This window comes from Microcebus murinus, chromosome X, assembly GCF_040939455.1.
Source record: "Microcebus murinus isolate Inina chromosome X, M.murinus_Inina_mat1.0, whole genome shotgun sequence".
NCBI classification, from domain to species: domain Eukaryota; kingdom Metazoa; phylum Chordata; class Mammalia; order Primates; family Cheirogaleidae; genus Microcebus; species Microcebus murinus.
In genome coordinates this window covers 45,993,927-46,008,959 of record NC_134136.1, presented here as the reverse complement: position 1 = coordinate 46,008,959, position 15,033 = coordinate 45,993,927, and the positions used below count along the sequence as shown (strand labels likewise).

Genomic DNA, 15,033 nt, shown 5'->3' with positions numbered 1-15,033 from the left:
CTGAGGTGCCTGGCAGAATGGCTCCATAGAAGCCAGAACTCAGCTCTCTGGCTTATTGTCCTAGGCTTTGTGAGATGTCACTCCATCTGAGACGCTCTGATCATCAGGGTCACGTGGATTCAGACACTAAACTGCTTTGTTTCATTTCTCACCCCTAAACCCATCTGCTCCTTGGCCAGCCTTTAGTGGGAGCTCCTTCAGTGACCTCCCCCCCCCCAGGAGATAGGCTGAGGGGAGAAGAAAAGAGGGAGCGGGGATACAGAAGCCAAAAGGAAAGAGAAGAGAGACAGAGACTGAGAGGAATGTTCCGAAATGGTTTGTGCCTGCTCAGAAGTGAGGGAATTTCACCAGTCTCCATTTTGGGATCTACTGACTACAGAGATTTTTCAAGAGCCAGATGTTTAAAAGTCCTGGCAGTTTTTGAGTCAGTCCTGAAGATTCCAGTTGAATTTACCCTGCATGTTTTAGACTCACTGGAATCGTTGGTTAAAGCCAGGAAGATAAGAGTCCCTCCAGTAGCATTTATCTAGGAGCTGGGTGTGGGGAGGTGTCACTCACAAGGTTTGTACCTTTTGTTGGGAGGGAGCAGCTGAGTTCTGCTACCCCTGGAAATCTGGCTTATTGGCCTGGCATCCTAAGGATGTGCCCAAATTGCTTAGTAGAGGTCATTCACATCCTAAATGTCAAGTAATGGAATGTATGCCCTTTTAGGATTCATAAAAGATGGACACTTTCCCAAATCCTGGGTATGCATGGAAGTATCCACCTTCAGTTTTAAGAATTAAAAAGAAATCTATTTCTCAAATAGTTGTTTTTATAGTTTTATCCTCTTATCCAGCTTCCACCATGTTATGCTAATATTTTCTTCTACTGGTCCGTCATAATGACATGTGATTATTTTCAAGTCAATGCTATGATTACAGATTCCACAGAGCAGTAACCACAAAGTCACTCAACAAAGTATTCTATTCACTACCTATGATTCACTCGGCACTGTGCCAGGTACTATTGTAGATACAAGAAAAAATGTAAGAAATGTGTCTTGCCCTCCGGAGGCTTAAAATCTAAGTTAAGGAGACAAGATATATGCATTTGAAATATCTTGAGAACAGTAAGAGATAGTGCATCATCAAATGTGAAATGAAAATGGCATAGTAGCAATTCCTATGAGTTATTGAGGCCTTCCTACGGGACAGGCACCGTGCTAAAGGCATCACACTTATAATCCCATTTTAATCTTCATAACAACCCTTTGGGATAGGTTTTGTTCATATCTCCATTTTGGAGCCAAGGGAACTCAGGTTTGCAAAGAGTAAATCATTTGCTGCAGCACAGTTGATAAGGGCAGGCAGAGCTAAGATTTTATCATCAACTGTTTTATTTTTAAAACACTTCAAAACTATAGGTAAGGTGAAAAAAAATACCATAATGAAGACCCATACATGCCTTACGTATATTCACCAACTATTAACATTTTACCACATTTGCTTTATCATTCTCTTTCTCGCTCTCTCTATATATACAAACACATACATACACACACACTCATATCTATTTTTGGACCTATTTGAGCATAAATTGCAAACATCATTACATTTCCCCTCTAAATACTTCAGCATAGGCCGGGCGCGGTGGCTCACGCCTGTAATCCTGGCACTCTGGGAGGCCGAGGCAGGCGGATTGCTTGAGGTCAGGAGTTTGAAACCAGCCTGAGCAAGTGCGAGACCCTGTCTCTACTATAAATAGAAAGAAATTAATTGGCCGACTAATATATATAGAAAAAATTAGCCAGGCATAGTGGTGCATGCCTGTAGTCCCAGCTACTCGGGAGGCTGAGGCAGCAGGATTGCTTGAGCCCAGGAGTTTGAGGTTGCTGTAAGCTAGGCTGACGCCACGGCACTCACTCTAGCATGAGCATCAAAGCAAGACTCTGTCTCAAAAAAAAAAAAAAAATACTTCAGCATATATCTCCTAAGAAAAAAGACATTTTCTTACAAAAATCACAATGCAGTTATCACACCTCAAAAATGTAATCAGAGGCAGGATTTGAACCCAACGCTGACTCCAGAGCCCTAACCACAAGCGCTGTGAGAGTTCAGTAGAAGGAACCAACAGTGCAGTCTGGGAATTATAGGATGGATTTTCTGTGGACCCTACTCTTGATTATTCGAAGTGATGGAAGGAAGGGATTTGGCAAATAATCACAAAGCGTGCATAATCAAACAACAAAATTCCATGGTTTTCAGAGTGTGTTCTATTTGGGTGGGAGGGGAATGATACAGATTTGCCTTCCTAATTAGCTTCTTCTCTGATCAACATTAAAATTGGTCTTTCCTTAACCACCCACTGACATTACAACTGGGGTAGGTACTCCAGGAGTTACTCTTTGATTAAAAACATAATTTCAGCAAATCCACTAAGTGGGTAAGCCACAGCCACATATGAATCATGGACAACAAATCACAAATTCTAGCTAGAATTTCTAGGCACAAGCCAGGATTCAGCATCTACAGTCTTTTTTCAGCTACGTCCCCCCTCCCCAAAGTTAAGAAGAGAGGGTCCCATGCACTGCCCTGTTCCAGAGACCCTGGTCTACTTACCCAGTGAAATTCTAGAAACAGGGTGTTGCCTATTTTAGATGGAAGGAAAAAGCTGGCCCTATGCTACCAGACTGGCCAAGACCCCCTGAAAGGCCCCCAGCCTGGATTTTTTTCTTTCTTCTTATTCTTATTTGGGTCAGCCTGATTAAGAAAACCTGTTAGATTGGGCCTGGATGGGTGGTGTTTAATAGCTCCCACCCATGTATTCACAGGAGAAATCTTAACCTTTTTAAACACTTGATTCCTCAAAGTCATTCTAAAAAGCCAAAAGCCTTCATCTGCATTTGCTTTGCTTTTCACACTTCCACTAGACACTTCAAAAATCAAAATACTGCAAATCTGTGTGTCTCAGAGGCCAGGGTAGAGACACACACCCCTTTACAGAACTGGGAGTGAGAAAGAGTCCCAACTGGGCCCTCCAGGCAGCAGATATTAGGTCACATCTTGCATTTTCTCTCTCTCCATTTCTTTAGGTTTCCTGCAGACACAATCTGATCAGCAACATCTGTGAATCCAGGTAACTTAAGCCATGTTATAACTGGGGTCCACTTTGTATACACAGTCTTTGGTAGGGACTTTCATCTCAGGGCAGGAAAGATTTCACAACTTTAAAGAAATTCTTGATTTTTTGGTTTGTGGCCCCCAGCTGGTTTAGGGAGTAAATTGTTTTCCTTAGGATGGAACAAGAACAATTTAGAACGCTGTTAAAAACAGTGTTCAGATCGAGGTGGGAATGCTTGCAGCCTTGCCATTTAAATGTCCTTTCTGCCCCAGCCTCTCTCTTTCCCCCTCTGCTACCTGCTCTGCACATCCTGCTCAATCTGAATGCCAAAAGGCAATTTATTTACATTTCCTTTCCAAAGCCCTTGAGTGTCCTTCCCCGCCCGGATGAAAGCCTCTACTTTCTCTTTAGAGTTTCCCCTCCAAATTACTCCTCACTCTCACTAGCCCTGCAGGGACACAGAGAGGCTAAGAAAGAGCATCTGGTATTTTGCACTAAGGATGCTGTGGTCGCGGGAAGTTGGAGGCAGAGGAAAAAGGGGAGTTAGTGCCTAACCATGTAAGGAACAAGGCCAGCCCTTTTTGGACCCAGATCAGAAGACAGCGAGAGGCCTTGGAGAAGAAACTTTATTTGGCTGGTTATTTCTTTAGGCCGCGGGTCTGGGGCTGCCTGCGTGTGGGCGCTTGGAGTGCAGCGCTGCCCCCACGTGGCAGCCACCAAGGGCTTGCCCGCAGCGCGGGCTCCCTGCACCCCAACAGGCAAGGCGCGCAACTGGCAGCAGCTCCCTCCGAAGCACTATGGCTGGCTTTTATGCTTGCCTGGAGACCAGAGTAAGTGGCGGATGCAGCCGACCTGCTCCCACTAGACACCACGGAGTGAAGGGTGGCAGAGCGCCGGCTGCCTGTGCCGGGGGGCCCTCTACTCGCCTAAGTGGGGCTCTCGCCCCAAGAGAGGCAGAGAGGAGCAACCCAGGGCTGGGTGGCGGGCACCGCCGCTGCCTCGGGGCTCGAACTTGCTGCCTCGCGGCTGGTGTGCATCCACCAGTTGGAGGCGGTGAGCTCCCGGGAGGGCTCGCGCAGGTGTGCGTGTGCGTGGGAAAGCTCGGTGGCGGGGGCGCCCTCAGCCCTGCTTGCAGGACTCAGCGGGTTGGGGGCACAGACCGGTGCACCCCGCGTGGGGCAGCGCCGGCAGGTGGACGCCGCGAGCCTTCTCTGCCTTTCAGGCCGCCTCTCCTTCCCGCCGGCGCCCCTGCCTGGCTCGCCTGAGCCTCAGGGAGCGAGGGGCCTGGCCGGGAAGGCGGCGGATTCCCGGGGCTGCTGCAGTTCTTGTAGATTACTTGCAAAGGCCAGAAGTAGGGAAGCACCGAAGAAGGGGAAGCTTGGCCGAGCCACAGTGACTGGTGTGGAAATACTGGAGTTATTCCTGGGGTTTCCAGTCGTGTGCTTCTGATTCCCGACCTCTTGGTGCAAGGGTACTTTGTGGCACTCCTGTAGCCTTAGCTTGGCCAGAGTTTGTAGGAAATGGCTCAAGAGTCTGAGAAGGGAGAGCTGCACGAGGAGGATGTTTATAAAACAGGCTAAGGGGAGAAACGGGGCAAAGCTATAGGTTCTGACTTGCATATGTCAAGAAACCTAGCCAACGTTGACTTAAAATAAAGCACCCTACAAACCTGGATTTTGCAAGGCTAATTTCATTGGCTAATAACAACATTAAAATAACTGTCGCAGTAATAATAATGTCAAATAATGTAGTTCCATTACACTGGGACATGGTGTTCTGGCCCTAGTCCTGCAGCCACGTGACTGAGAATGACCTTGTAGAGAGACACAAGGGAGGGGAGCAGAGAGAGGGGAGTTTGGATGAGTGGAGAAAATCACCTTAAATTTTTTGAGTTGTCTTCGTTTTCTGAATTTATTTCAACCTATGCTGTACCTGCAGTCTCCCAGTCACTTGATGGGGTATTACCTCCAAAAGGTGTATTCTTACTATGCTTCTGCAGTGTTGTTTTTGAATGTGTGTGCATATGTGTGTCTATTTAAAGCAGTGCCGACAGGAAGAAGATATTAACCCAAATGGATTTAGTGATATGGTTAATTAGTGGGTATGCAAGTGTACATGATTATTTCCCATCTTCATTCATGGAGCTGACACTCTTCATCTCCTTTAGCTATTCCAACCTGGAATCACAGCCAGAACCTACCCCCCACCACACACACAATGCAGGTCTCCAGTAGCTGAGGGTTGCATGGGTTCTCCTGGCCCTGCAGTTCCCTCCCACCACGGAAACACACTGTATGGACCAGGGCTGGCAGCCTCTGGCCTGCAGGCCCAAAGTGGCATTCCGTGGGATTTTTAGGGGCACTCCACCTGGTGGTCCCAGCATGGAGGTGTGGGTAGACTGTCCCTTTCTGCTTCTTTCTCAGGATCAGCACCACAGCATGCTCGCACTCTTCTGGTGGTGAGTGGGCCTGGACTCTTGAAACAGCACTGATCCTCATACAAAAGTGTCATTGGCAACTAATTTTAAAACCTTGTCTCCATGGCTGTCACCTCACTGTTGTGCCCTCAATCTATGGCCTTGTATGGGTGCCGTGGAAATGACAAGGCTTTCTCTGTGTAATTCACAGTAGCACCAGATGACAGAGAGGTTGAAGGTGAATGCTTTGGGAGCATGAGGGGAGATGATAATGGCAACCTCCTTGATTCCAGGTATTCCAGATCCTTCCTCCCTGGGGCTCAGTGCTGTGCCGGTTTGTGTTAGATTCCATACTTACAAACGAACAAGGAGCCTTTCTTAGGTCCCCTTCATCCTAATGTCTGCTTTCTGTGGAGGACATCTGGGGCAGCCTAAGGTCTTTGGGGTGGGAAAGGGAGACACAGTGGACCAAAGGGCTTCTTTTCATGGTCTCAGGTCCAGAAGTCTTGGCCTGAGTTCAAGTGATGGTTTATTGAATCTGGGCTGAAGGACCAGGAGAAATAATAAGAGGGTATTTGAGGAGAATAAAGAGCCAGGGCCTCTATACAGAAGTGACATGGAGGCCTTCAAGGAATAGGAGACTTGGTAAACATCAAAAAATAGTGTGTACCTATTCTGGCCCCCTAGGCTGTGCCCCCCCCCCCCAGCTAACACGTTGCCTCCTGTGCCCCAGGGCCTAGCTCTTGACCAACTGACCTGCCATGGTAGGTTTGTGGGCGTTAAGGGATTAACTCCTGACAGTGTGCATCTCAATAGGACCTGGATGCTTTTGTGTCGCTCAGAGGATTCTATGGTCATCTAGGGGCACTGGCCAGCTTGGTGGGCCCTGCACACCATGCTAGTCAGCTTCTCTTACTGTAAGAACAGGATTCAGGAAGGTGAAGCTGAGAACTTTTGCAACAGGCACCTGACACCTTAGCAGGAAATAACTATTACAAATTATGTGCCAGCCTACTCCCCTTGGCTATAAAACTTCCCTGATGCCCCTGAAAGCAGTATGGGTTGCTATTTGAGATTAGAGGCCACAAATATTGACTTTTAATAAGCCCCAGTTGCTGATATTTAGAAGGTCCATGCATTCTTTCTTGGCCCTGGGTAGCTCCCTAGAACCCAGATGCTAGAGAAGATGCAACCCTGCATGTCTCTCCAGTGGCTGACAGTCTCGGGGCCATCTCCCCATCGCATCTGCAAGCAGTTCGCCTGAGCACAAGGTCTAGTTGCATACCTAGCTGTGCCCAGGGAACCGTGATGGACATGAAATCTGTAAGGCAAATTTCAGCTGTCAGAAAGCACCAGAAATGTGTAGCTGCAGCTTGTCAGCCTGCCAGCTCAGACCCAATTTCTACTCCTCACTGTAATTAAGAGTGTCTAATGTGGCCATTATAGATCCCTTTGGCACTTGGCTTCCTTTTCTCCCTTCCTTCTTCCCTGTTTGTCCTTCCCTCCCTCCCTCCCTGTCTTCCTTCCTCCTTCCTTCCCTCCCTCCCCCCTTCTTTCCCCCCTCCCTCCCTCCCCTCCTCTCTCCCTCCCTCCCTCCCTCTCTTCCTTCTTAGACACTCATTCTGGAACCTGCTTTTTTTCTTTTTTCTTTTTTTTGTTTCATGTGTCCAGCATGCTTTATTTTATTTATTTATTTATTTATTTATTTATTTATTTATTTATTTATTTATTTCTTTTTCTTTTCCCTTAGTTTTAGAAGAAAGGCTTATATTAACTCAAATTCCCTGGCAAGGGGCCCAGTTTGGGCATTGCATTTTGCTAAGCTGCATTCACCCTGTGGCATCTGCCTGTCTCAGTTTTCATTCATGAGAGCAATAGGAGAATTAATCGGTGGGTGCTGAAGGAGTGGCAGGTAGTGATCCAGGCCCCCAGCGTCACCCTCTGAGGAGGTGTGGGGAAGGCTGGCTCTCTGGCAATTTCTTTTTTTTTTTTTTTTTTGAGACAGAGTCTCGCTTTGTTGTCCAGGCTAGAGTGAGTGCCGTGGCGTCAGCCTAGCTCACAGCAACCTCAAACTCCTGGGCTCGAGCGATCCTTCTGCCTCAGCCTCCCGAGTAGCTGGGACTACAGGCATGAGCCACCATGCCCGGCTAATTTTTTTTTTATATATATATATCAGTTGGCCAATTAATTTCTTTCTATTTATAGTAGAGACGGGGTCTCGCTCTTGCTCAGGCTGGTTTTGAACTCCTGACCTTGAGCAATCTGCCTGCCTCGGCCTCCCAAGAGCTAGGATTACAGGCGTGAGCCACCGCGCCCGGCCTATCTGGCAATTTCTTGAATAAACTATTTGCCATATTTACCGATTTACTTAAAGTTTCTTTCTTTTGACTATTTACAACGTAGTTAAAATATTTAAGTCTTTACAAAAATTCATTTAGGAGAAAACGGTTTGAAAAGCTTTCAGAGATTTCTCAGAGGATGCAGTTGACAGGTTTCATTTGGTCTTTAGCAGCATTCTAAGGAGTGTTCCACTTGTTGTAGGGTGGTTTAGTTTCAGTGGGAATATATTAAGCATGCATATTATAAAGTATATTGTTTCATCAGGGCCAAAATTTCAGCATATTATATGGAAATTCTTATACTAGCTTCTTTTAAAAATTTTTATTATTTTTTAAATTGACAAATGAGTATTTGTATATATTTATGGTGTAGAACAGGATGTTGTGATATATGTATACACTGTGGGATGACCAAATTGAATTAATTAACATATCCATAACCTGAAATACTTATTTTTTTGTGCACTAGTTTTTCTGAATCCTTTGAAAGCGTATTTTCTGTTATGCCAACTTGAGCATTTTGGGGATTCTGTCACCAATTTCTCAAATAGCACAATGTTTTGTTGTTTGTTATTTCTGGAAATTAGTAGCCAAAATGTAGCATATGATGTAATTACTCCTGTCATTTCCTAATTGATTTTCTATGTTAACATTCTTTTAGCTTTTTTAAACCAATCTATTTCTTATCCTTCCTTCACACTTTCATAGTTGTGGTTAACAGATAGCAAATTTGAGGAACGAATCCTACAATACATTATAGTAATCCCTTCCTGGCATCTTCACTCTTCGTCCTGCTGTTTTAAATGGTTTTAATTCTTCATGAAATCTTCAATAGCTATTAAAGCCACTCATCAATACAAATTGCTATAAGCTTTACAATTTGCTAGAAGAAATGAGTTTCAGCCCATTGGCCTGCTTTCAGAAGGCCAGGTTGAGTTAGTGAAGGCTTGCCATTTAGGCCTGCGCGGTGGCTCACGCCTGTAATCCTAGCACTCTGGGAGGCCGAGGCGGGCGGACTGCTCAAGGTCAGGAGTTTGAAACCAGCCTGAGCAAGAGCAGGACCCGTCTCTACTATAAATAAAAAGAAATTAATTGGCCAACTAATATATATAGAAAAAAAATTAGCCGGGCATGGTGGTGCATGCCTGTAGTCCCAGCTACTCGGGAGGCTGAGGCAGCAGGATTGCTTGAGCCCAGGAGTTTGAGGTTGCTGTGAGCTAGGCTGATGCCATGGCACTCACTCTAGCCAAGGCAACAAAGTGAGACTCTGACTCAAAAAAAATAAAAAAAAAAGACTTGCTATTTGATTACTTCAAATACATATATGGGACTAACCTTAACTCAGGGGTTGTCAACTTGGGGGTGGGGGGCAATTTTGCCCCCAAGGTGACATTGGCAATGTCTGGGGACATTTTTTGTTGTTAAAACTAGGGACGGAGTGAGCTACTGATATAGTGGGTAGAGGCCAGGAATGCTGCTAAATACTGAAGAATGCACTGGAAGAGCTGCCCTCATCTCCCAACAAAGAATTTTCTAGCCTCAAATGTCAGTAGTACCCAGAGATTGTGAAACCCTGCCTTAAACTAATAAATAACATTTTACCAAGGTAGAGATCTGATAAGGACCAACTTTAAGATCATAGCTCACTGTAGCCTCGAACTCCTGGCCTCAAGCAATCCTCTTGCCCCAGCCTCCCAAAGTGCCGTTATTATAGGTGTGAGTCACCGCACCTGGCCCTTAAGAGTGTTTAGACCAGCACTGTTCAATAGAAATTTCTGTGATAGTGGAAGTGACCTCTATCTGTGATGTCCATGATAGCCACTGGTCACGTGCACCTATGAGTGCTTGCAGGTGGCTAGCGTGACTGATGAACTGAGTAATTTTATTTTACTTAAATGGCTACTGGCTTTCATATTGGACTCAATTTTAGAGGCACTACAGTGGAACATAGTCCTTGCTTTGTGTCTACAGTCTACCACTTCTGAGCTTTATGGCTTTGAGGGTGTCATCTAAGCCTTCTGAGCCTCAGTTTCCTCAGTTGTAAAATAGGAAGTAATAATGGAACCTACTCTTTAGGACTGTATCAAACAAAATAATGTATGAGAAATAAAGCATGTAGCACAGGGCCCAGCACAATGAGCATTTGAGAGATATCGGCAATTATGGCCAGGAATTTGTGATTAGGATAGTAATTGTCATTGTGGAAATGGGGCTTCTGTGGGGCTTAAAAATGAGACCTCTCCTGGGATATTGTTCAAAGGCCACTTCAGAGGCCAAGCCCTTAACTCTCAGCCCGCACAGCATTACTATAGGCCTGTCCTCATGCCTCTTTGGACCTTGGTTTTTTTCATCTGTAGAGTGGGAATAAGAAAAGATGATAATAATAATAATAATGCCATTTTCCTCGTTGTGACAACCCAGAATTGTTGGGATGCAGAAGTGCTTTGAAGAGCACAAAGCCCTCTGTGAGTTATGAGTTTGTTCACCACGGCAGTGCTTTCGGCGAGATTCAGTGCAAAAGTCCTGCCTTGGTAGAATTGTCTTAAATTTGGGATGAGGGTGTCTGAATTGGAGAGGTTGGACTGGGGAGCAGCAGGAAGCAAGGAGCTCCTCCTCGTGATGTCGGGCCCTGCTCTGTTGGTCACTTGGCCAGTAGTGTGGCAGGAGAACCCAGGCACCACTTTAAGGATGCATTGAAGCTTGGCATTTGGGGTTAGGAAACCAGAGTGCTGTATGGATCAGCCTGTCTCCCAGGCTCCTAATGGAGGAGCGAGGCATCTGGCCCGAGGGGAGAGAAGAGGGCCATCCACAGCAGCTTCCAGTGTGCCATTAAAGGCCATACTGCCCAAAGGCTCAGCCACCATGGCAGAGTGTCTGGACCAAGAGATACACACTTATACACTCTGAAAATATTTGGGGACCATATAATGGAAAGTGAACGGGGCTCTGGAGTCAGACGTGGGTTTGAATTCTCAGGATGCTTCTTATTAGTAGCTGTGTGGCAATGGGTGAATGCCTTAACCTTTCTGAGCCTTAGTTTTCTCATTTATAAAATGGAGAGATGATTTTTACCTCACAGGGTCGTCACAAGGATTAAATCAGGTAACTGGTAGGCACATATAGGTTGCCCTCAGTAAACACGAGCTCCCCCACCCCTGTCACCTAATGTTGATAAACGAAGAGCAACCATTAACCAACTAATTACTCATGATCCCATTTCTGTTTCTCTAGCATAAAAAAAAAAAAAGGAAATGAAAGTTTCTGCTATCGACATGGGAAAACTGTTTAGTCCTTTCTTGAGAAGAGGAAAGGGAGAAGGATTCTTCTTGCTGGGTTACTACCATGTTTAAAAGAGCAGTCTGAACTGTTTTTTTTTGTTTGTTTGTTTGTTTTTGGTTTGTTTGTTTTTTTGAGACACAGTCTCACTCTCTTGCCTGGGCTAGAGTGCCATGGCATCAGCCTAGCTCACAGCAACCTCAAACTCCTGGGCTCAAGTGATCCTTCTGCCTCGGCCTCTCGAGTAGCTGGGACTACAGGCATGTGCCACCATGTCCGGCTAATTCTTTCTATATATTTTTAGTTGACCAATTGATTTATTTCTATTTTTAGTAGAGATGGGGTTTTGCTCTTGCTCAGACTGCTTTCTAACTCCTGACCTTGAGCAATACGCCCGCCTTGGCCAATCTGAACTGTTTATGAACAGTCTCGGATGAGGGAGAAAGCCTGAGGCTCTGGTGTAGTCACAAATACAGATAATACAGTTAATGAGGAGCCTGAGCAGCCTTACCTGGGCTTGTGAGTTCCCCTGAAGAAGTCACCCCACTCTGTGTGCCCAGAGAGAGGCTTTCTGGGGACAGTGGGTTTCCCAGGAGTCTGGAATTTAAACTCAAGCCATGTCTGTGGCCTGTTGATCCAGTGGTGGCTAATGAACCACGGCACAGGTTGGATCCAGTTGGCTCTACCCTCACACAGCCATGGGCCCCAGCCCCCAATGCAGGTCACTATTTTACAAACCTGCTGGTCACCAGGGGGCTGCTGGAAAGAGTATGGATAACTGCAGGAAGTCCCATCCCCTACTACTGGGAAATTGATGAAGAGCAGGAGACATAGGTCATTAACACCACAGGGAGGACAGTCTTCCCATGGAAAAGGGAGAGTACTACCAATAATAGCTAACATGCATCGAGTGCTTGCTATGTGTTACTCCACATGCCAAGAGCTTTGTCTCAGTTAGGTCACCAAATTGTTTATGAGAACAGGGCCCTTCTCTTTTCTGAGCACCATTCTGAGCTCTTCTTAGCACATAGTAGGTGCTCAATAAACAGTTATTAAATGACCGAATCCTCACAGCCCATGATAAAGGTACTACATTTAGCTCCATTTAACAGATAAGGAAATTTAGGTTTTGAATAGTTTAGTGTCTTGCCCAAGATCACACACCTAGTATTGGACCAGAGCCAGGATTCAAAGCCAGGTTTGTCCAACTCCATAGCCTAACCCTTTTGCAGCTATATGATGCTTCCTCTTCAGGTCAACATGTCAAATTTCTCTTTCTGTGACAAAAGCACGTCTGCTTAGAAACTACTGGATCAGAGAATCAAGAGCACTGCAAAAAAGGTGTGATATTACGATATCTGTACCTCCTTCCTTCCACCTACTCCCTCCTCCATCTCCCTAATTCTGTCCCTAGACACATTCTAATATCATTTTCATTTTATTCATTGGGAAACTGAGGCATGAAGACATTACATGATGTATCCTAGGTCACACAGCTTGTCAGAATCTGCATAGTTTGAGGTTATGGTCCTGAAAAAATTCCCAGCCTGATAGGTAGAAAGAGAGTTTCATCTAATGGGGCCAAGGCTTGATGGGAAAAAAAAATTAACAAAGGGCCCCATATTGTTAAAGCAACTTACTTGAACCTTCAAAAGCAGAAACATAAAATACTTTGCTCATCTAATTACAACATTTAGCGTTGCATTCCTTGTTATAAACACAACAAATTATAACAATATAATTCAGTTATCTACTATAACATACAAAGGAGATGTGCAAAACGAGGGCTAGAAATGAGAGAAGAGGGACAGAAGAGATACAAACATGGGAAAGTCCAGATATGGATAAGAAAAGAGCAACAACAGAGTAGGCAGTGTATTTCAGAAAAAAACATTGCAACTAAAGATTGATAAAGTCCTGTTGCATTTTTACATTAACAAAGTCTTCATTTCTTGTTTCACATTCTGTGGACTTCATGGGCCAAGGACAGGCCCATCCTGGGAGCCGAGGGTCATGTTACTTGTCCTTCCTGATTGCATTTAGATCTCCCCTTTCCGTAAACCCAACTGTCCTGGGAAAATGGAGAGGATGGTAAGTCAAAGGGGGACTTTTCTGAGCCTGAGCCCATGGGGGTTAGGAAAAGGAAAGGGTACCGGGAGCCCAGACATATCTGCCTGCCCACATTTTGAGCAGAGCCTAGTAAATTAGGTGGAGAATGTCTCCCTTCTTGAGTTTGCCATCAAGCATATGAGCAGAGAGGTTTCTGCATTAGTTCACGGTGATAGTTGCAAGGGTCTCCAGACTGCTTTTAAGGAGAGGAGGAGGGGAAGAGTCCCCATTAAACCTCCATACCCTATTTTTGAAGGACATAATTTTATTTTTACATGTGAGACAAGTTTGTTTCTTCTGTCCCTGTGGCTCCAGAAAACAAACATGAATGATCCAAGACCTTATTTCATACAGAAATGGCTTATGTTTGCTTATTCAATGTTGGAGGAAGAGGGAAATTCTTTGGGATAGAGTATTTATTAATAGTGTTCCAATAGGGATGAACTCCTTATTTGAAAATATTTTTTGAAAAATAATCTCTTTACAAGTGGAGGGAAGAATGAATGGGGGGCATTTTAAGTTAAATCTGCAACCCTGTGAATTTTTTAAATGGAAATAATAGCTTAGTTTTCTAAATAATCTGGAAGTAGGAGAGTATTCTGAAAATATTGACAGGCTTCTGAAGGGCCTGCTCTGAAGGCTGGGCTATCATTGGCCAACTCAGTCAGGGCTCGAGCTTCTGCAAAATCCGGCTACTCTAGGATGAACTGGGAGCTTTGAAAGATCATCTCAGTGAATCATAGAATCAGAGAATGCCTGGGCTAAAAGGAACTCTAGACTCTAAGTCCAGCTCAACCCCTTAGTTCTTAGGTGAGGAAACTGAGGCTCAGAGAAAGGACTCCATGTATCCTAGGCCTCACAGCTAATTAATAGCAAAGCTGGGGTTTGAACTCTCCAAAAATTGCTAGAGGCCTCACTGGAGATGTTTCTTAGGAAAAAAAATACATTCCTTTGGTCACAATTCTCTCTAGATATCATTCAAATTGCTTTTTATTCACCTCCCTGCCATCATTTCTGATGGCTTCCCCATTCAGTTTTTTCTGGTTCAACTACGCTCAGTACCTAACATGATCTACATCAGTGTTTCTTTAAAGTGTGCTGTTTGGAGTCCCTACGTCAGAGTCATCTGGGAGCTTCTGGAACACGCAGGTTCCTGGGCCCCACCCTTACTGAAGAATCAGAATCTCTGGGGGTGAGGGCCAAGGAATTAGTGATTGTCCTGCATGCCCTTGACTCGTGGCCTTCCTCCTTGAACCCTTTACTCACACCTTGCCCTTGTCTATAATGGTAGTCTAGAAAACCCTACTGTTTAAGAACTTCCTTTGTGCCAGGCACCGAGCTGCTTTCCACACGTTGTCTCATTTATTCCTCACATGCTGGGGTGTGCTTCCCTCTCACTGTCAAGTGACCAACAGAGCAGTGTCCCGCTGGGGCAGGGGCCAGCCACCTCCCACCCCCATTTAAGCCCTGTTCCCAGGCACTGTGAGGACAGCGGGGACACTTCTCCCAGTGGGGCTTTTCCTTTTCCTAGGCCATTGTGACTAGGGATTCTTATGCCTAAAGTCTAAAGAAGCCAGATAGATTTCTGCTGTCCTGGGGCTCGCTGCCACTTTTCTTTTCCCTCCAGGTAGCATTCTCAAGTGGAAAGAGCTTGAGGGATATCATTTACTTCTTAAAAGTAGCAATCCTAACCCTTTCCCTGCCTAGGGATGCTGGGACTTGCATGTGGGAATGAGTGTGAAAATACTTGGCACACTGGCACTTGGGATCCTCTCTGCTTCTGTGGCCTGA

The 15,033-nt window shown here is 45.3% G+C and overlaps 1 protein-coding gene across 1 annotated transcript in view; it reads left to right on the top strand.

The window, feature by feature from the left end:
- The first annotated feature begins 312 nt into the window (after window positions 1-312).
- KIAA1210 (KIAA1210 ortholog) overlaps window positions 313-15,033 on the top strand; it is a 75,181-nt gene continuing 60,460 nt past the window's right edge. Inside the window, 6 exon segments of the mRNA XM_075999140.1 lie at window positions 313-333; window positions 3,753-3,932; window positions 4,325-4,385; window positions 4,388-4,573; window positions 6,335-6,369; window positions 6,371-6,456. Of these exon segments, the coding sequence (XP_075855255.1) occupies window positions 313-333; window positions 3,753-3,932; window positions 4,325-4,385; window positions 4,388-4,573; window positions 6,335-6,369; window positions 6,371-6,456 (569 nt within the window).